The 23,015-nt window shown below is 37.5% G+C and overlaps 1 protein-coding gene across 1 annotated transcript in view; it reads right to left on the bottom strand.

Annotated features, from left to right (window-relative positions):
- Positions 1-17,746, bottom strand: part of LOC122793948 (alpha-1D adrenergic receptor-like) — a 521,175-nt gene extending 503,429 nt beyond the window's left edge. Inside the window, exon 1 of the mRNA XM_044061993.1 lies at positions 16,313-17,746. Coding sequence (XP_043917928.1) covers positions 16,313-17,273 — 961 coding nt within the window. The 5' untranslated portion in view covers positions 17,274-17,746. The remainder of the gene's footprint in view (positions 1-16,312) is intronic.
- Positions 17,747-23,015: the final 5,269 nt, after the last annotated feature.

The following is a 23,015-nucleotide window of genomic DNA, read 5'->3' as shown; positions in this document are numbered from 1 at the left end:
TCTTTGGACACCATTGTCAGTGTATAGTGATTGTGACTATGGCAATCTTCTGCATGGACCTAGACATGTCAGCAGTGTGTGTGCCCATAGGTGTCAGCAGACCAATTATTACTGTTTCTCTGACTTCCATATTCTCATATATGCCACACAGCAGTTGGACTGGTTTGCAGTGGATTGTAACAGGATGATGCTATGGACATCTGCTGACTGATCCTTAATACTGCCCACAGGGTCCACCCAAGTCATGTGATGTCATTAAGTAACTCTGAGAGGCTGCAAAATGGTGTGTATTTGCACTTCAGATGGAGTGTTTACTTCTGCTGATGTAGCCACAGAAGGAGCATCCCTGGCAGCTGGAGAAATAAAGTGACCATTCATGCTGTACACTTTATACGTTTCAGCAGATGAGACCACAACTTTGTCCTGTAGCAGGAGTAGATCCACAACCAAGATGAAAACAGGCAGTGTCACTATGTAAGCAGACTGTGACTTAGATATCTGTATTTCATTATAATCATTAGCACCAAAGCATGTTTCAACTTTAGCCTGATGTTGTGCTCCAGCCTCTACAGGTTTCACTTTAGCAGTGTTCTGTCCCATGAATAAGTAACAAAATGGAGTGAGAATGTACACATATACCAAAGCCATGCCTCTGTGGAATGCGTTTTAAGGCTGTCCTTGCAAAATCTACCATAAAAGTCCAACCAACCTCTGTAACCAATCTGATATGGCTGGATATCTGATGTACAGTGAATAATCCATAGCTAGCACTTGCTGTGGTCAGCCTACAGTGTCTGGAGTAGTGCAGCTGTAATGAGCTGTGGTGTAATAGGTACTAACTTGATTGTCCACAGATACATGTGGAGGTGGGTCCTTCTTTAAGCCAATGTTCACATTTCCACTGATAATCCTGGAGCCAAAGTCCCCCTGTTGCTCCCAGCTGACTCCTCATGTCTGACCTCTCCACTGCTATGGCACAGTGTAGTTTATCAACAGTAAGTTCATCACCTGCTGTAGAGTAGGATTACATCCTCACATAGCTTTTATATTATGGAGCAAAGTCATCTACACCTGGTGACGTAAACATTGCACAACACCTTATTTCCCCAGCATACACTGCCGATGTGTCCTAATTGTTTGTCACTGGGTATCATTTTCATAAAGACAGTGGACATGAAGACTGCTGTGAGCACATAACAGATGTATACTATTGTGATTGGTTTGATGACAGTTACAGACAAAAATATCACCTATGTTGACCATATTATAATTTAAGGGATGGCTGTGGGTGTATGGCATATGACATCTCTAGGGGCAATGATGGGAATACGTACCATAAATGTACATGCCATCAGGTATGTATAGGATTAGATGGTCATCACAACTGCCACTGGTTGGGTTTACCTTATTACCTGCCAGTGATGTTGACCTATAGCAGTACAGTGGGGGGATGTAGGTATAGGAAAATGACTGGTGTTCTCGCCATCATAAGCCATCACAAACATTGGGCAGATCATATGAGTACTACAACAGTGACAGATCATCCCCGGGATTATATTACACAGGATCCACAATGAAAAAAACAATTTTTTAAAAAGCAGTGCAGTCCAAGGTGTGTTTAAAAAGTGTGTTATACATTTTTCCATTTTTAACATCATAACAATGTTCAAAATTCACAAAAACCCTACCAACCCACAGTTTCAACTTATCTTAGCAGCCAGAAGGTCCAAAACTGAGCCATTTGATTTGTAAAAAGTTGTTGAACTCTAAGAGCCACAAGCACACTTAGGAATTTCTGACACCTTTTGGAAAAGTTGAATGATGTACCCTTTGATGACAAATTTCGTTTTATCACGGTGGACGTTATTAATTTATATACAGTCATTCCTCATTCAATAGGTATTAAATATTTTATATCCACTTTGGTGAAATAGAGTAATAACAACGAGTGTTCCTTTCCACTTTGTAGATTAAATTGATTGAGGTCCTATTAGATCTGCTTCTGAAAAACAATTTTGTTTATTTCGTGGACGAGTATTTTCACCAAGTCTCTGGTGTTGCAATTGTCACATCTTTTACCCTGATTTACACTGATGTATTGAATTTTTGGGAGGAAAACATAATTTTTACTGCTGAATGGTTCATTTTAGTTGAAGCATACTTTTGATTCTTAGATGACATCTTTATAATTTGGAGACGGACTCCGGAACAGTGGCTGGAATTTAAAAAGCTTTTTGATTCTTCCACCAAGTTCTTATCTTTTACTTACCATTTGAGTTTTGACAGTATTAGCTATTTGAATGTGTCTATTGGTAAAGATCTTTTAGGACAGAAGTACATTTCCGCCATTTATTGGAAAAAAACATTTTTGAATTCTTATTTACATTTTGACAGTTGTTACCTTTTTTTCTCACAAAAAAGGTATGAAAAAAGGCCAAGTGGTCCATTTGTCTAGGTTAACAAACATGGAGGAGAAATTTTATACAGAGTTCGACTTTTTGATTAGTCTATTTAGAGCACATGAGTATCCTAACTATTTACTGACATTAAAGAAGTGGTCAAAGGGAGAACTGTCAAGTCCCTCCTCTTTTGTGGAAAGATGATAATATGTTGTTTCAATGGATCAAATTATTAATTAACCCAATTCTAAGGAAAGTAAGGGTAGTTTATTGTTGTGTGTCCTTTCGTCTATGATACTTTTAAATATGTCACATCTGCATGGGACATTTGGAACTGGGTGCTTTCTCAAGAGTTAAATTGCTTTTAGTAAAGGAAGAAATCAAAAAAGTTTGTTTGAAGGAGGAAATGGCCACTTTTACTGTCAAACATAGGTATAGGACCAAGTGCGACCATTGTACACAGTGTCATTTTATACATGAAGGACCATATATTTTCATTGTTGACACTGACAGAACTATTTCTTGCCTTGTTAGTGGGAATTGTGACTCTTCCGTGGTGGTTTACATAGCTACCTATGTTTCCTGTCCCGCTTTCTATGTAGGGAAACTACTAGAAAATTGAGGTACAGGATTCTAGAACACTGTTATCATATTAAAAAGGGAAAAATGACAAATGCACTTTTGAAACACACCTTGGACTACACTGCTTTAAAAAATGTTTTTTTCCATTGTGCATCACATGCAACATAATCCTGGGGGGGGGGGTCTTAAAACTGTATTGGAGCTTGCAAATTAAACTGGCAGTTAGGATTAAATTGTTCAGTACAGCCTGGGTTAAATTATTTTACATCTGTTATTGTTGTGCTTAGAATGAAAACCTCCAATTTGGGATGGCAGCATGATTGTACAGTTAGTGAATAAGCTTTATCTCTTAGTGTTCACATTCTATTTAGTTTTCAAGTTTCAGTGCATCCTTCTTGATGATCAGATTTTAAGTAGATTTTTTATTAGAGTTTTATGTATAAATCTAGCTTTCAGTCAATCTAGATTTTTTGATTCAATTAATTTAAGTATGTACTCTTTTTCTATTGGTAGTTCACTTTTTAAAAACAGGCATTTTTTCTTGTACGCGCTACTCTGATGAAGTTTGTTTTAAAATTCAGAATGAAAGCACTCAGTGGCTTTACTTTTTGTATTAAAGGATTGTTTGGGACTTTTGTGCACATTAGTGGTTTTGTTTTTTTCTGTTAATTTATACATCTCTGCATATTTGCAGCCCACTCAGGTAATGGGCAATACTTTTGTGACTGGGTCTCTGGTTCTGTCATTTCACCATACAGTTATCACAACTCTCTGATATATCCCTTTTCTTTCAGCACAAGCAAGCATGATGCAAATGATGTCACTTTTTGTGGAAGGCAGGAAAGGATCATGGCCAGCTATGAGTAGTTTCCTTAACCAGGGCTGTCATGTCTGTTAAATTATTCAGGACAATGTAATGAGAGGTTGACTTATTACAACGTACCCATTAGGTATCCTCACTGCAGGTCCAGATGATGGGTTTGCTCCACAGCAGGTCTACCATGTCCCATCTCTGCTGAGGTGTATGAGAGTGATTGGGCTGGGAGTGCCTTACTGAAGGGGGTTTCAGGCTCTTCAACTATATCTGGCAAGCCTGCAATGCATGAGGTGACCCATACATGGCTGGAGAAGGGGGTAGAGGTTGGATTGGAAAGATCAGTGGGCACATGTATGGGCCAAGTGCAAACCCTCATGGATTTGAACTGCAAATGTATTTATTGATTGATCCTATAATCAGTCTACCAGGGGAGGTTGTGGCCCTTACTACCAGCCACCCTGATTCATCATGGTGGAGGAGATTCCTGAAATGTCCCTGTGGCTGTGATGAGAGGTAACACTTCAGTTGCTCATACCTAACCCTATCCTCATCCACATGTCCCCTTCTTCCTGTGTCATGCCCAGTACTCTGTGCATTGTTTGACCCTTCCCATCACCATTTGTCTACCTTCTGTCTCTGCCCACTCCATGTTCTTGCTGTGCATTTCCAGCCCATTTGAATGTGATGCTCTGCATTCATCTAGCTGCTCTCACACATTATCTTATCCTTTTTTCTACTCTTCTTTCTCTTTTACCATTTCTTCTCCTCCCTTCTGTCCAAAAGGAAGGGCTGTAACTTCACAAAAAATGTTCCTCCTTCCCCCTATCTGGCACATGCCTATATCCTTTTGTGTGACCTTCTGCTTGCTCTTCTCCATTTTCCGATTTTCATGTACTGCCATTCCTTCACCTTTTACGAATCTGACAGGTGTCTACATTTATGTAAATCATAACAGTGCAGCTGCAAATGATATATGGCTACTTAGCTGTATGTGCCACTTGGCACTGTCCTGCTGAAGGATCCGGTAACATTTGCAGCGTAGCTACTACAAGCACTGTTATATATTGGGATACATTGGTCTGAGTTGAAAGTTTCTATTCTCATGAAATAAAATATGCAAGGAGCAGCCACCCTACAGGTTGTCTCTTTCACTTTTGTGCATGCATTTCACTATACAGTTTTGTCTGATTGAATGTTTTCAGTGTACAGCTATGTCTGCTTGCATATGCACCACTGTACTCATTTATATACCCTAAGGCACAGCAACCTGCCCATAAGTGTTTTCATTTGAATATTCAGTGTTTCCCATCAACACCATGTACTGACACGTAGCTGCACAAGGCTTGCTCAGAAGTGAATGTATCTCTTTGAATAATAGCTGCTGCAGTGCATGTTATCCAGGATGACTCAGTGGATATGCAGTGTGCAGACGTAGTACTTATTCTTGAACAATATTTGAGACATTATTTCACCTAAGTCAATAATAATAATACAGAATGAGATCACATGATTCTAGGCCATGACTTTAACAGAATTATTCCTAGTAGTAAATATACAGAAAATGTTAATTAGTTCTATATATTACTATTAGAAATAATTTGTATTTGCTATTCCTGAAAACAGCAACACATTACAGACTCAAACTTCAAAAGGGGTACTGAATTTGTCAGCCTGGGAGGACATGCTCAACAGACCACATTGCGTTGCCAAGGATGGTCTGTATCTGTTGCCCATAGGCTTTTGATTATTACCTAAAACACTGACCACCCCCACAGTGCTGTCTTTAGGCAATGTCAAACTGCTAAACATGCCAACTTAGAAAAATCAGCCCAAGGGAATCTAAAGGTATTACTGCAGACATCATACCTCTCAACCTCTTAGAGCAAGGAATCTGGACAAAGCCATAAGTAAAAGTGGGATGAAGGCCCAAAATAGGGACACTTTTTAACTATTGCTCTTAAAATCTGATAGAATAACAGGTTTTGCATTAACATGAATTTTCTGATGGTTATGAAGTCTGAAACTCAAATGTCTGTCATTGTTTTTTAACTACAGTCTTTGATTATTTGCCACTCATTTGCTAGAACATCACAATTTTAAGAGAAATGGACCAAAAATATGAGGCAAAAATCTGGACATTCTGTGAAAATCGTTACAGTTGAGAGGTATGTTACTTTTCAATGCCAAGTGCCTAAACAAAACCTCCATTCCCTCCAAGTTCTCATTACCTTAGAGGATTCAAACACCTGTGCAGTTACTGAAACATGGTTTAAGGCCATAAAGAGTACCCTGGCAGTGCATGAATACATTGCCTTCCACACTTTTAGATCAGCTACTGCACAGGCAGGGACTAAAGGTGGACGTGTCTTAATCTACATCAAAAACAAACATACCTCATGACTGATGAAACAGGATGACATTCTTGAACTTCTCCATGCCCAGTTACCACAGGTATAGTCCCATATAATTTCCTTGTAAGCTATAATTCCTCATCTATGCCCCCTGAAACCCATAGCTCACACTTAGACCTACTACAGATGCTTACCATTCAATCCAATACCATACTCATGGGAGACTTTAACTACCCCTCTATGAACTGGGTATCCCACATGACCTCAGACTTACAGGACCCAAGATTCCTGGACTTTGTAAACACAGAACACCTGGGACCAGTTAGTCCATTTGCCCACTATGGGTGCAAATATTCTGGATCTGGTGATCACAAATATGGGAGAATGCTGATGGGCCTTTTGCACATCTGAAAAATCTACAGTATCAGAGCTACTTACTCTAGGGACTTAAACCTTGCTTGCTACATAAACAGGACATTTTGTAGGGGCAGGTATGTGTCTCAGAGAATTCCCCTTCCCTGGAACAGGGTTTTCATCCATGTGAACCACAGTTCTTCCCTAACCCCATTCAAGTGTAACCTAGACCAGTAGATGTAAATCAGAAAATCACCTCAGGTCTAGCACCAATGCATTTAATGCACCGAGGCAGTCTGTAAATCATACCCTAGCTTCCATGTACCCCTTAAAATAACCTGTAAGGCCCATAAAAACCTGTGTGATACATTTGGGATGCATGGGCTTGTAAACACTGCAGAGGTTGTTAACCTAGTGTGCACCTATGAACCTGTAATAAAACTTTTACCGATTTCACTTAATAGTGAACATATACAAATATTTATATCAGTCCATTTCTTAAATTATGCCACATCATTTTGCATACATTTGTTAATCTTTATTGTATCCAACATGGTATTTTCGGCCAATAGCTTACTTAATACACCTACCACCCTTATGTGAAATAATATTTATTATCACATCTCTTGAACTGCTCCTGTGGCTGAGATGCAGCCTTCAGTTTGGCATACAACCGTCATTTCCCATGCAGTCTTCACAGTTTAGCGTTATCCTGTAATAGCATCTTACTGAAAGTTCTGCACTTAACTAACATGGCAAATGAATGTTAAGTTTTAGTTCATGTGACCTTTATGAATGAATCAATGTGTCATTTCAATACCCAGTTCATTTAATCTATGGTCTCAAGAAATATTTGCCTGTCCCATCAAGCAGTTTTTAAAACATTTCTTTCATAGAACCGCCATACCAACTACTGTTGTTATTTGTTTATGTTTTTCCCCTGATGCCTAGATAAAGAGATGATTCAAATGTTTTTACATAAAGATTTCTTTGCCAGGCTGTTTCAGCCTTTGTATGTCACACATCTGCTCAGGAATGTTGGTGTATTATGCCATCTACTCTACTTCTGACTTTCACAACAGTGGCGGCTTCTTGTAAATTCATTTAATGAACCTGTTTTGTCTCTCATACATGAGAAAGCTGTTCAAGGAAATAACTTTAAAACATGGCCATATTCACATAATCATACAAGTGTAATTTCTTCAGTCGTCTTTTGTTAAGAATAATAACTGTCTGTTTGACTATTATTGTTCTGTGTAGGTCAGTGAAAACTTGTGGAAAACAGGTATTCTGCATACATGTCTACATGGATGCTTTTATGTGGCAGACGTGGGGAGGGTGTCTGTCTTTGTACTTTCAAACACCCACTACAGTGGAGAATATGTAATTTCTTCCAAGACACATTGACCCCTTGGAGTTAATGATCCTACATTAATGGGTGCAGGGCTATAGACTCCTCCATGGGATGATACATGTCGGGATGATACATGTCCACCACAGGTGTTTTACCTTTCAAACATTCATGTGTTTTGCACATCATACTTACAGTCTGTTGCTCTTCTACCTATGTATTCTTACCACCTGTAAAATCTTTTACTGATTTCTTGAAAATAGATGAAGGCATGCATTGTTTAACCAGGAGTAGTAGCTTGTTAATATCATTGTCAACTTATAGTCACAAAACACTTCCTCATTTTTTCCACTTGTTTGTGTTTAGTTTTAATACCAATTATCATCCTTTCTGATAGCCTTATATGCAGGAGTGGCCTTAGGTCAACTGGTGCCCTAGGCAAAAGGGCTCTACGGTGTTCCCCCACACCACTCGGTGCCCCCATCCTGGTCTACCTACACCAAATAAATACTGGAAAAGTGACCCTGCTACAGTGGTACCCTAGGCGGCCGCCTAGTTGGCCTATGCCTAAGGCTTATATGTTATGTGTGCCAGATGAGCAGCTGTAAAAAAACATGGTGACTGATAGCATTTTGTAGACTAGGCACAAATCACCCAACCAGACACAAATCATCCTAAGGGTATTTGTACATCATTGTGTATGTTGTGCTTGTGTATCAAGAAGATTTTAGTGTATCACTTTTGTTCAGTGAGCATCACCGAACATCATTTTGGTTAATTGCAGAACAATCTTTGTAGTACATATTACTTGATGGCTTGATTATTAATGATTTGTGTGTCATTTTTCATTAGTCAGCCAACAAGGTTATGAAATATTTTCTTTTTTCAGCTATCCTTGCATGTTTCTCAAGTCAACCTGAAAAGAAAAAAATGCAAACGCCTTTGTACATCTGTTTTATATTTTGCTAGGGTCTTCCTATCTGTGGCTCTTTGAATCTACTTGTGGACTTTTGCAGTGTTCCTTTAAGTCAATTTCAGATGGGACCCTGGAGACAGAACTGAATGAGACTAGAGTTTTCTTTAATAAACCTGTACAACAGTTCCCAGAGTGGGAGGAGCCAATGAAGTGCAGTGTGTAATTTGGATGGGTCGCTCTTCATCAAAATGTATCAATCTGCACCCCCACAAGAAAAGCTGGTATTATCATTAATTTGTGAGAGAACTCATATCACTCATATGAAGCTATCCTTGTGGTATACATGTCATACAAAGTGGAGATGGGAGTCTCTCAAAGTACCTAAACAAGCAAAAATTATACCCACAGCTTATTTCCCAGTGTACACACACACACACACACACACACACACACACACACACACACACACACACACACACACACACACACACACACACACACACACACACAGTAAAGTTGGTGAACACTTCCTCTGAACTTCTGGTAGCCTGCCAAGTCTTTGAAAGTGCTGTAAATTATGATTTAAAGAAAATAAGGCAGCTGATACACAAATCAATTTGGAATGTGAAAATCATGACAGGTTTTCAAATGGAGTTACATATAGTTCCCTTCAGCTTTTCTGCATAACTCTTTTATACAACCACATAAAAAGGTGGATTATTTCTGATTTGGTAAGTAATACTATTACTTCTCTGACTGAGTACTAAAATCATGGCTCTGCCCTTCAAATACTGGAGCATAAGTTCATATAATATAATAACAGTTTGACAGAAACTACACAACACAGAGTTGCTAATAAAGAATCTTTGTATAGGTTTAGTGAATTTAAAAGAATATTTGCATGGCTTAGTTCCGCGGTGGTGCAGCGGTAGCATTGTCACCTCACAGCAAGAGATTCTCCCATTCAATTCTCGGCTGGAGCGCCTTCTGTGTGGAGTCTGCATGTCCTCCCTGCAGTTGAGTGGTGTTCGAAAGACATGCGTGAATGGGCATGCCTTCGTTGAAGGTTGGTCGTTGAGCTGACACCTCTGCACCATGAAAATCTACTGACAATCATTAGCAGACCGAAGTTCCGCTGTGGCGACCCTTAACCGGGAAAAGCTGAAGAAACAACAACATTTGCATGGCTTAGTTCAAAGATTCACTGACATATGTACCTATAAATTGGTTAATAATCACAGGAAAGATCTGCTAAAGACAAATGTTTCAGAGAATTACTTACATAAAAAGACAGCTATGTTTATGTCTTTAACATTTTGTCACTTAACATTGGATTAAAGAAATGTCACTATTTTGTCATTTACTAATTAGAAATTATCACCATTTTGACATCAGAACAGAATTAAATGCTATTCATATAAGCAGTAACCCATAATAAGCTGTGGACTACTGCAGGTTTTATCCATCTCATGTTTGCTGTTGTAATGACACAGATGTTTGTTTCATCCCATGAGACATGCTTAAATCTTACTTGTCTCACAGCCTGGAGTGCCTGTTTACAACTGGCTTGCACTTTTAACATATTTTATAGAAGATGTTTCTGAATTGTTGGGCTTCTGCAATGTTTATTCATGTTATATGACAATATTTTATCAATAAGCTTACAGAAGTTCACAACACATTTACTCACTTAAGCATAAATACCACTTGGTCATACTTAAAGTTGTTGTTGTATCTTTCGGCTTTTCCCGGTTAGGGGTTGCCACAGCAGAACTCCGGTCTGTTAATGATTGGCAGCAGATTTTTACGTACCGAGTTGCCAGCCCTGACGTACAACCTTCAACGAAGGTATGCCCATTCACACATGTCTCCACACAGAAGACACTTTAGCTGAGAATCGAACAGGACAACGTCATTCTGTGAGGCGACAACGCTACCGCAGCACCACCACCAAGTTGTATTCTTAGTTATTGTATTTAGCATTTTGTCAACCAAACTGTTCCAGTACAACCCTCAAGATTCTTATACAAAGGAACTCCTGCAGCATAAGAAAATCAGCTGACTCGGTCACATAATATGCAAGTTGTAGATGATGGGATTAATTGGATTCATACCCTTGCTGCAAACTTTGTAGGTTAACAGGGAATATGACTATTATGTGCACTTTTAGTCATTCACAAAATATTTCAGAAGAAAAATGTTGCTTTCTCATTGTCAATGTTTTATGACATTGGAAATTACTTTGTAGCACATGTACTTTCTTTTTGGCTGACATGACTCAGTGAAGAGGGAGACAGAGTTTTATGCTTTTTTTTTACTTTTTTGTCCCCCCCCACATTTTTTTTACCTTTTTGTTAGTATGCATAGAGTTCAGGGTGTGATGGCAGGTCCACTACATTGCAGGATAGTTGTCTTGTCTCCTTGTAAAAACTGTGATTTTAGAATGTTTGACATATCTCTCAACTGTCCAGATTTTCCAGAATGTCCAGCTTTTTGCCTCATATTTTTGGTGTGTTCTTCATAAAATTTTGTTTTTCAAGCAAATTGATGGCAAATTGGGCATTTGCGTTTCAGACGTCATTGTTTGTGTCTTTCGGCTTTTCCCGGTTAGGGGTCGCCACAGCGGAACCCCGGTCCGCTAATGATTGGCAGTAGATTTTTACGTGCTGGCTTGCCGGGCCTAACACACAACCTTCAATGAAGGAACGCCAATTTACGCATATCGCCACACAGAAGATGCTCTAACTGAGAATCGAATGGGCAATGTCTAACTGTGAGGCGACAACGCTATCGCAGCACCACCACCGCAGTCTATACCCTTCAGAAAAATTCATGCTAATGTAAAACCTGTTATTCTTTTAACTTTCTAAGTTTGTAAGGAATATTTAAAAACTGTCCCTATTTTTTGGCTGTTGTCCCCCATTGTTTATGGCTTTGTCCAGATTTCTTGCTCTAACAGATTGTGAGGTATGATGTTTGATGATTTTTTTTAATAATTAATCAAAGTTTTTCTCACAAGCATGGCTGAATAATTTGGTATGCCATCTCTTGGATGTTTAGTAACAACCTTGTTGTTAGGCACTTTATGTCATTTAAAATCATGCACATTTAAATATAAACATTGTTCTGCATGCATGCTAGTCAAATCAATGTAACTCTGAAAGGGAATTTCAAAATGTCATCTTATAATAAGTATGTTAATATGCAATATATAGACAACTTCTAAATAAATGTTTCAAGAAATAATCAAACAGCATATAAAGAACTGTTTTGAAAATGGCACTATTTCCATTTCACTTACAAGTCACTGAATAGAACTGAATGATTGTTCAGTCAAGAAATAATGGAGAACTTGCAGGAGATTTAAGTTCTGGAAGCATGACGTGATTATTTTGCAGTGATTCATTTGGACGTGGCATGATTGTTTTCTGGAACATATTTTGTAGTGATTCATTTGGACGTGGTGTGATTGTTTTCTGGAACATATTTTGTAGTGATTCATTTGAACGTGGCATGATTGTTTTCTGGAACATATTTTGTAGTGATTCATTTGAACATGGCATGATTGTTTTCTGGAACATATTTTGTAGTGATTCATTTGAACATGGCATGATTGTTTTCTGGAACATATTTTGCAGTGATTCATTTGAACATGGCATGATTGTTTTCTGGAACATATTTTGCAGTTATTCATTTGGATATGGCATGATTGTTTTCTGGAACACATTTTACAGTGATTTACTTGGACGTGGCATGATTGTTTTCTGGAAGATATTTTGCAGTTATTAATTTGGATATGGCATGATTGCTTTCTGGAACATATTTTATGATGATTTATTTGGATGTGGCATGATTGTTTTCTGGAACATATTTTACAGTGATTTATTTGAACGTGACATGATTTTTTCTGGGACATATTTTCCAGTGATTCATTTACACATGGCATGATTTTTTCTGGGACATATTTTCCAGTGATCCATTTAGACATGGCATGATTGTTTTCTGGGACATATTTTCCAGTGATTCATTTGGACATGGCATGATTGTTTTCTGGGACATATTTTCCAGTGATTCATTTAGACATGGCATGATTGTTTTCTGGGACATATTTTCCAGTGATTCATTTGGATATGGCATGATTGTTTTCTGGAACATATTTTGCAATGATTCATTTGGACATGGCATGATTGTTTTCTGGGACATATTTTCCAGTGATTCATTACAAGATATGCACTCATTTTGTCAGTTTCATCCCCTTAACAGCAGAAATATTAATTTTTGTACCTGGAAAATGTTTTGGCTGATCAGCTGGATGCCCTTTTTTCTTATTTTATGTACTTTATGAGATATGCAATGCTAACATTGTTGATAAAAACAGTAATTTTTTTCACATCCACTTCATGACTCACTAAGCTCTCCAATGTAGCATCTTAATACATACATAGACAATTCTAGTGTATCATTAGTGCACACATAAAATCTGTTAAGCTTTTCTCCCTGGCCTCTGCTTTAAGTGGACTTCATTCAATTCAGCTAAGGCAGAAAAAACATGCATAAATAAATAAATAAGTAAATAAATACAACTTGGCATCTACTGCATTATCATGTGGGCTTTCATTATTTCATTTCCATCCATTCAATGTTGTTGTGTTGCATCTGACTCCTGTAGTGACTCCATGAAAAGCTATCGCCAGCCATACAGTTTACTAGGCAAGTAGGTAATGGTTGTAGATTGCTAGGCCTTTCTTCTATATCACACTCACCTATGACATGTTTTTGGGATGTGTAAGGAAACCAGAGTATGCAGAGAAAACTCACAGAAAAGCAGGGAGGACATGCAGACTTCACACAGGAGGCATCCAGCCAAAAAAATAAACATGCACACCTGTTGCTGTGAAGATACTAAGATTAACTTTTGTGTCACCCCTCCTTAAACTCATAATTGTGTATTTTTCTTAAGTAACTGTCAATGAAGCATTTATAAGCAGAGTTTTTTTTCTTTTCTTTTTTTTTTTCTTTTTCTTTTACATTTGGGGAAATCATGCACTGCAAACATAGTTGACATGATTCATATTGTGCTTGATCTCTTCTGATCTAAATAATTACAGCATAATTTGGTCCATACCTCTCAACTATCCAGATTTTCACAGAATGTCCAGATTTTTGCTTCATAATTTTGGTCTGTTTCTCATAAAATTCTGGTTTTAGGACAAATCAATAGCAAATCATTGAGGACTGAAGTCAGAAAATAATGGCACACATTTGAGTTTCAGACTTATCCTTCAAAAATTCACATTAATGTGCAACTTGTTCCTCTATTGCCTTTCTAAGTTTGTAAAAGTAACATTTAAAAAGTGTGCCTATTTTGGACCTTTGTCCCCCATTATGTGTGCCTTTGAACAGATTTCTTCCTCTATGAGGTTGAGTGGTATGATTGGGTGCCATTTATTGCAGAAAACTGCATGTCCTGTTTTGCAAGTCTTTCTCACTCAAGGACTGTTGCTAGCACATGAAAGCATTCATTCTAAGATGCAGATATAAAACTATATGTTTTAAGGAGTGCATATACAGCCCCTAACAAAAAGTGATTACTGTTTTGCCCAGGACTGTATTTTCTCCCCAAGATAAGATAAAATCGTTTTGGGGGAACAGTATCTGTGAAAACACAGTTTGTTGTTTCGTGGCTTATCAAACTGCTCCTCCACTCACATCTCCCTTAGGCCATGTTCTGAAAATCCAGAAATTAATTTCAGTCAAAGTAAATTACTTCAGTATTAAATACTATTACTTTAATATCGTTTTACAAGACTACAAAGGAATTATTTTTGAATGCATTTCCTTGTATTGCATTGTCATTTTCATTGCTTCAATAAAAAATAACATGCATTTTTGCTGCTATCTTAATGAAAATGCAATCAGCTTTAAATAGTTTATATATTATGCCCATTCAGTCAGCATTTTACAAACACTTAAACAAATGATTGCGAGCAAGAAGCTGTTAGTCAAATGTCACAGCAGCCAGTAAGGGAGATCCAGAAAGCCTAACCACCTTTCTGAACAGATGATAACATTCTGAATGAAAAGTGGTTGCTTAGCAGTAGAGCTTTTAGAATTAAAGTGCTACAGACGTTCTTAATACCGAAGGCTTGATTCATCAATTTTCACAGCTTAGTAGTACGTAGTACACAAGGGACCTAGTATAATGAAATGCAGCTGGAGATGTTGGCTTCCTGGGCGACACTATTAAAAATATTTATGTTATGCCAGCAGGTACAGCATGTTTTATGAGAACAAGAGGAAAGTGCCTGCTCCCATTCTTAGCATTCTGAAAGATTATTTGATGACGTGCATGGACTTAATGTTTTAGCAAGCCATATTTAACTCATTTTTACATTCAGACCTTTGTACCACTGAGTATTCCTTCTGGTTCACAGTGACGGGCTGCATGCTTAATGCTTATATAGTCATACTTAGTTGTCATTGCATCATTTCAAATGTAACACCTGTCAGTACTGAACAGGGATTTAAAACTATATGCTCCTACTTTTACGGCAGTTATGGGTTTGATCCCTACAGTGTTCTATTTGCCTACAGTGCAATTCTGAGCAAATCCCAGGCATTGTGCCAGAGTCACCCTTGAAGATGGGCTGTGTTAAATGGGCTTAACCTGTTAGCAAAATGTTTTTGAATATATAACGTGAGATTAATGATTATAATTTCCTCAGTTTTATTTGGCATGTTAACTTGGAAAGATAGAAGGAAAAAAGGCCCTTGTTTAAAATAACCGAGTGACTGTGCAGTACCTATTTCAAAAGATTTATTCAGCTACTGAAGACAGCTAACACAAATGTTGTTAATAGAAGTATTTTTACAATCTGACATTCTCATTTACTTTCATATACAATGCTGCTCAGATGTTGGTGTGTACTGTATCTTTCCAAATTTGACAGTTTGGCATAAAAACAAGTACAGCTTATGCCAACAGGAGTGCAGCATGTTATTTTAAACATGTGAACACTCACAGAATTAACAGATTAAATTTGTTAAACAGAATGACAAATGCTGTGTTACTGTTACTTCCTCTTAGACACATTAATTTCCTGTACTTCATGCCACTGTAGTTTTCTATATCCAATTTATGACTGTAGCGGATCTTCTAAATCTGACAACACACATACAACCTCATTTTGCTGTGAGGCTACCTCTCCACATATCATTCTGAAAATGCACAGTAGGAGTACAATTCAGAAAATAACATACAGCAAGCCACATAAATGACAATAGGGTTAAGCACTTATTTGTTTACTGGAAGCCAGCTTTAATGTTATTTAAATGCACTTAAGATTGTCATGTCATGCATAACTCAGTATGGCCCTAAGAATGTTTTGCAATGCTAATTTGCCCATGATTTTAAAAATAATGTAGAACAAGTCCCATGAAGTAGATAACACTAAAGAAAGTGTAACACAGTTTATGTCATCTTACCATAAAGCAGAGCATTAGCAGGTAGAATGCATAAAAAATAAGTAAATCAGTACCTACCTAGAGGGAGCACAAGGAAAAATGGAAACCAGCAGACAATAAATACCCCTACAACTATAGCTAGTGTCTTGGCAGCTTTTTTCTCTCTGGAGAATTTCAAGAGTCTCACAGAGAGGGAACTTCTAAAGTGATGCCCTTTAGTCCTGGAACTAGCAGAAACTTCTTCCAGGACACTTCTGCAATGCACCCGGAGAACTACTTCCATAGATTTATTTCTTTCTGTCATAACCCCGGCTTCGAGGTTCTTTGTTGTTCTTCTGGCCACGATATAAATCCTGAAATACATAACCAGGATGACCATCATGGGCAAATAAAATGAAAAAAGAGAGGAGAATAGGGCATAGCCTGGTTCCTCTGTGATGCTGCAAATGCCTTCATCCAATGGTGGGGGCTCTTTCCAGCCTAGTAAAGGTCCAATTGAAATTATCATGGAGGACAACCAAATTACTATAAGAATAATCACAGCTTTTTTTTCAGTCATTATCGTTGGGTATTTCAGGGAATATTTCACTCCAATGTATCTGTCTATTGAAATGATGCATAAACTCAGTATAGAAGCAGTGCAACATAAGACATCCACTGCAGCCCAGATATTGCAAAAAATGCGTCCAAACACCCAAACGTTTAATACCTCAAGGGATGCAGAGAAGGGTAACACAGTAGTACTCAGCAATAAATCTGCTATAGCAAGATTAGTAATGAAATAATTAGTCACTGTCTGAAGGTGCCTGTTGCAAGCCACAGAAAGAATAACTAGGATGTTCCCCATAATAGCAAATAAAATAAGCACTGCAAGAAAGGTTCCCACACCTATTGACTGTGCGTCCAGTGCAAATTTCAAGTTTGTACTGTTGGTATCATTCTCAGACCTACTAGTCAGTAATGTCTGACTAAGGTTCTGTTCTGTCTTATTTCCACAGAAGCTGTCATTTATGAAATGCGAAAATAACATCTTAAACATCTGTGGTCTCCATGAAGAAGCATTTAGAATCGCTCAGGAGAGTAACTGTGATTACTTTCTTCACTTTGAACAAGCTAAGCTGGCATCCAGAGCAGGGCAGTCACTGAGGAGAGTGAAACTCTCAACACAAATCATTTTGAGTAGATGTGTGTGATAAAGCTCAGGCCATTGAAGAAAACAGTTCATTTTGTAGCTTGTCTATAAACAAGCAGATGTTCCGATTCACTTGAAATCAAGTCCTAGCATTTCTCTGATTTTGGTTCTGATTCTTCATTTCTGGAAATGGTCCTTTGTACATATCCAGGCTACAACTGACTTTTTGGTTTTGATTTCTTTAGAGATTCCTTCTTATCAGAAGAAAAGAGCCACTGTGCATATTCCACATATTGACAGGGTTAATCTTCCAAGAAAAAATATGCACATATACTTTGCTCCTTCAAGATCTCTGCACAGCACTGTGAAAAACTGAAGAAGGAAACATAGCTCTGGGATACATAACGGCCCGAGAGGTCTCCTCCTACTACTTTAGTCTAAAGGCTGCAGTTATAAATATGACCACAAGAGGGAAGCAGTTACACAGACTGTTATGTTTCCTAACTGCATTAAAAACTTTCAACTCTGAGCAGGTCTAAGTTTAAAGAAACAAATTTGAGTTGCTTTCTAGTTAGAAGATACAAACCAGATTAAGAACATGACGTGCTGCATTTCTGTCAGCTTAAATGAGACTGAAAAGAAGTCATTGCACACACACACACACACACACACACACACACACACACACACACACACACACACACACACACATATTTTAAAGTATCACTGGACTTTGAAGTGATATAATTGCAGACCAGTGGCAGGCTTTTTAAAATTAAATTTGTTTCTTATAGTTTGCAGCACATTAGACTAAGCCTAAATTCAACCTGTATTGTGAGTTTCACTGCCTCTCTCACTGTCCTTTCCATCTCTGACCCCTTCGCATTACATAATACTTATGTAGTCACTTTTTATCTTATGTGCCCATTGTTTAAATTCACATGCTGACTTTTTTTAATTATTTGCAAGCATACTCACAATTCAGTGAACTTAGTTGCTGTGTACTCCCTGAAAATACAATGGCTAAATTCTGGTAAATATTTACAAGGCAATAACATTTATCTGTTTTTTATCTTGAGTTTCAAATGAAACTATAGTCTGTGCACACTGTGTAGTTTTTTGTGAACCCATTAGATGACTGGAATTCCTCTAACCTTCACCTAAGCCGCCATTTCTTTCCTGCTTAATATGTTGCAGTCTCACAGCTTTCAAGTGAAATCTAAAGGGCAGGCTTTTTAAACTTCCCATCCCACACATCTATGAAAAAAAACTCAAGATGTGACTCCAGTCTTCTGATTTCTATTGCTTAACTCTTCCCAAAATCCAGTGTTCATCAGACATTTGACCTGTACATCTGTAATTTTTTTCTAAGAACATCCTCTAACAAATACGTTTGCCTTTGTAACTAATTACATAACTTCTACAGGTCAAAATAATAACATGTTAACATATTTCCCAAAAAAATTAGAGCATTCTTCCTGAATTACATAAAACTGTACTCAGGGAATTGCAAACAGATGTTTGTTTTAATGTGTTTTATGGGAAAGTGTGATTCCCCCCATGCATCCTTGTGCGGGCGGGTGCTGCGTCCCCAAAGTTACTGCTATTTTGTATGATCATGTTAAGGTCTCTATTACTCTAATAAAAGACAAATACTTGTTAAAACAAAAAAACAAAAACAAAAAAAAAATATATATATATATATATATATATATATATATATATATATATATACATATATACACACATTAAAGCATATGAATTTCTGTTTTTCAAAATGCAGTGCTTGAATTTGTATGATTAGATCACTTGTGGGTTGACAGAAATAATGGAACGTAAAATATTTTTAATGGAAGTCTCTAGAACAGAGGTTGGCAACCTATGGCAAGTGTGCCAATTGGGGCATGTGGAGAGATTTTCAATGGTACTCTGACTGTGTGTGTGTGTGTGAGAGATCGGAGAGACAGTGAGTGAGTGAATGCATGCATGAAAGATGAAGAGACTATGTGGGTGTGATCGGAGTGAGTGAGTAAGTGAATGCATGCATGAAAGATGAAGAGACTGTGTGGTTGTGCAATCAGAGTGAGTGACTGGCTGAATGCATGTATGAAAGATGAAGAGACTGTGTGGGTGTGTGATCGGAGTGAGTGAGCAAGTGAATGCATGCATGAAAGAGGAAGAAACTGTGTGGGTGTGTGATCGGAGTGAGTGAGTAAGTGAATGCATGCATGAAAGAGGAAGAAACTGTGTGGGTGTGTGATCAGAGTGAGTGAGTGAATGTATGAATGAAAGATGAAGAGACGGTGTGGGTGTGCAATCAGAGTGAGTGAGTGAGTGAGTGAATGCATGCATGAAAGAGGAAGAGAGTGTGTGGTTGTGCGATCAGAGTGAGTGACTGGGTGAATGCATGTATGAAAGAGGAAGAGACCGCATGGATGTGTGATCGGAGTGAGTGAGTGAGTGAGTGAGTGAGTGAGTGAGTGAGTGAGTGAATGCATGCATGAAAGAGGAAGAGACTGTGTGGGTCTGTGATCAGAGTGAGTGAGTGAATGCATGCATGAAAGAGGAAGAGACTGTATGGGAGTGCGATCAGAGTGAGTGAGTGAATGTATGTTTGAAAGATGAAGAGACTGTGTGTGTAAGAGAGAGATAGGAGAGAGAGTGATCGTAACCATAGGTTTCAACCTTAGAAGTAGAAATCTGGACAAAGCAAGTGGGTCAAAACCTGAAAATAGGGGCAATTTTTAAATATTGCTCTTACAAACTTAGAAAGTTGATAGAATAACAAGTTTTGCATTAAGGTGAGTTTTCTGAAGGGTATAAAGTCTGAAACTCAAATGTCTCATTATTTTCTAACTTCACTCATTAATGATTTGCCACCTATTTGCCAGAAAACCTCAATTTTTAGAAAAATGGAGCAAAACCGTTGAATACTCAACAAGAGGAGAATAGTTATTTAATCATGTACTGGAAACATGTTAATGTGATAGAAAAGGCCTTTTTTTGTCATTGCTTGGCAATGCTTGAATGTTTGGCACACACTGACTGACTTTGCAACATTACTTCGGCACAACACTACTAAAAGGTTGCTGACCCCTGCTCTAAAACATGTATACACATTTATTTTAGTTATACAGCTAAATGTCTGTTATTGTGAAAAGTAGAATTATGCAGGAAAAACAAGGTCCTGTTTGGTAACAATCAGACAAAAAAAAACAAACAAAAAAAAAAAACAATCAATGATGAACTATTGATTCATATAGACAAGTTAATCATGTACATTGAGTTAATTCTTTAGGTACTGCAATGTGGGGGAAGTTGTCCAGAAAACACTGATGACTGCACCTAATTATTAGCATTTTCTATTAATAAACAAGCTTTAAAACAAACTGTTAAACATTAATTCTGCACCCCGTCATACATATCGCATTTGTGCAGGATATCTTGGAAAGGAGTAGGATCTATTATCTGGCTGTCTGCTTTTTGTCAGTTTGTTTGTAAGACGTAGTGGGTTGGGTGTTGGGTGGGCGTGTCAGTGGAGAAACATATTAACCTTTACTGACAACTGTTTATCGCACATTTTCAGCCAAATGAGATTTGAACAATTTTTGCATGTTTAGTACTCTACAAAAATGCAAACTCATTCTCAGATTTTGTGTTCACTTGAAAAATAACGTTTTCACTCTTCGTGATGAAGAGAACAGCTGTGCTTTGCTGCACTTACGTTTTGAAAATCTTACTGGGATGTCTTTCAATTTCTTTAACAACTTGGAAAAATAGTTCCAGGGAGCTGAGTGTTATTCCATTTCTTTCTACACAGCCCTCATTATCTCCTTTATAAAGATAATATGATATGGAGCACAACCAGTTACAGTGGCAATGCACAAATGCAGAAAAGTCTTCCTATTTCAGCCATGATTTATGAATGTTGACTGGCCTTTCTGGCTATATTTACCCACAACATTGTAGTGGAATTATGGATGATGCCCAGTTATCAGGCCTTTTGGCCTGCATTGGAATCCAGGTTTTTGCTAAAATATTATTTTATTTGAATGCTAGCAATCAGGAAAGGCACAATATGTGAAAGAGCCTTTTCAGGCAGGCACACATTGAATGATTCCACAGTTGAGAACTGCAACTTTTATATAGCAAAAATATATATGCTGCATACAAACTATTTTCACTGAATCTACTAAAGAAGACTGTGTAAGTCATTGTTTGCATAAACATGACACAAAGAAATAAAACCTTTATTGATATTTATCGACATTGCGTTACAGAGGTGAGATGGTATAAAATGGATTTAAAAAAGGGATTTGCAGTTGGTGATTTTTTTTTCTTGTGTGTGTGCATGTATGTATGTGTGTGTGAGAGAGAGTGAGAGAGTAGAGATCAGAGAGACTAAGATTGGTGAGATAATTATACTTTATATTGTTACTTAGGATTACAAATATTGCAGTAAGTAGTTGTTCTAGGAATACAATCATAATGCTTTTGAAAAGGTTTGTGACCATCTTGATCTACAGTGAAGTCTATCTTGTCACTAGTGACAATGGCATTAGTTCATGTATTCAGAAGATTGTAACTATAACTTGTTGTAGCATTAGGTTGGGAAACTGGTGAAACAAATTACAATCTAGGTAAGTTTGTCTCAACAGTGTTTTCAAAATTGTCACCATGTTTATCAAAAGAAATCAGTAGTTAAGGGGCAGATGGTGCAATTGTCTAGGGTTATTACTGAACAGGAGACCTTTGTGAAAGAAATCCATCAGCTTATTTGTATGTTTTTGAACAGAGGCTACCTAATTGAGTTACTTCATAAAATTAGGATCAGGTGATGAATTTATGTAATGATCGTTTTCCGCAAATTTTAAATAGGCCTTCAAAGGGTGTTAGCAATGTAACCCTCAAAATCATAAACAAAAAGTTAGACAATACATCAACTTCTTTTCCAGCAAGTGACCCATTGTGTCACTTCCTTTCAGTATAGATGTAAATAAATATGTCAACATTGTTAGATTAAATTGGGATGTTATACTTCTATCAGAACTGAAATAAATTGTAGGAGTAACCCCTTGATAGTTTATAGCAAAGGCAAAACATCAGGTGCCTGATTGAAAAGGATATTAGTAGATGGAAGACAGAATACACCAAAGGTATTGTGTCTAAGTGTGGATGCTGTTAAATTTGTAGGTACGTGCATGAGGTACCATACAATTTGCTGTCAGCTTCAAAGGAACCATATCTTGTTCAGGGAAATGCAATTGTAACACCTCTAATGTGATTTATTTAGCTTCTTGCATTTCCTGTAACTGTTTCTATGTAGGGAAGACTAACAAGAAGCTGAAAGATAGGGTTCGTGAACACCTTTATGATATAAAAAAATGTAATATCACTAACAGCCTGTATAGACACACTACCAATTGCTCTAACTTTAAGAAATTTGTATTTTTCATTATTGACTGTATTATTGTAGAACCATTTAAGGGTGATTTAGATTTGCTATTAGAGTATAAGGAACTCACTTGGCAAGTGAGGCTTAATGCCTTAGTATCCCGATGAATAAATTATATTATTTCTTTAATCTGTTTGTTGAAGAAGAGAGCACAAGTTTTATGAATTATTAATATCAGTAAAAAAAAACACACT

This window comes from Protopterus annectens, chromosome 2.part1 (assembly GCF_019279795.1).
Source record: "Protopterus annectens isolate FY-2018-M chromosome 2.part1, PAN1.0, whole genome shotgun sequence".
NCBI classification, from domain to species: Eukaryota; Metazoa; Chordata; order Ceratodontiformes; family Protopteridae; genus Protopterus; species Protopterus annectens.
This window is presented reverse-complemented; position numbering and strand designations above follow the sequence as displayed.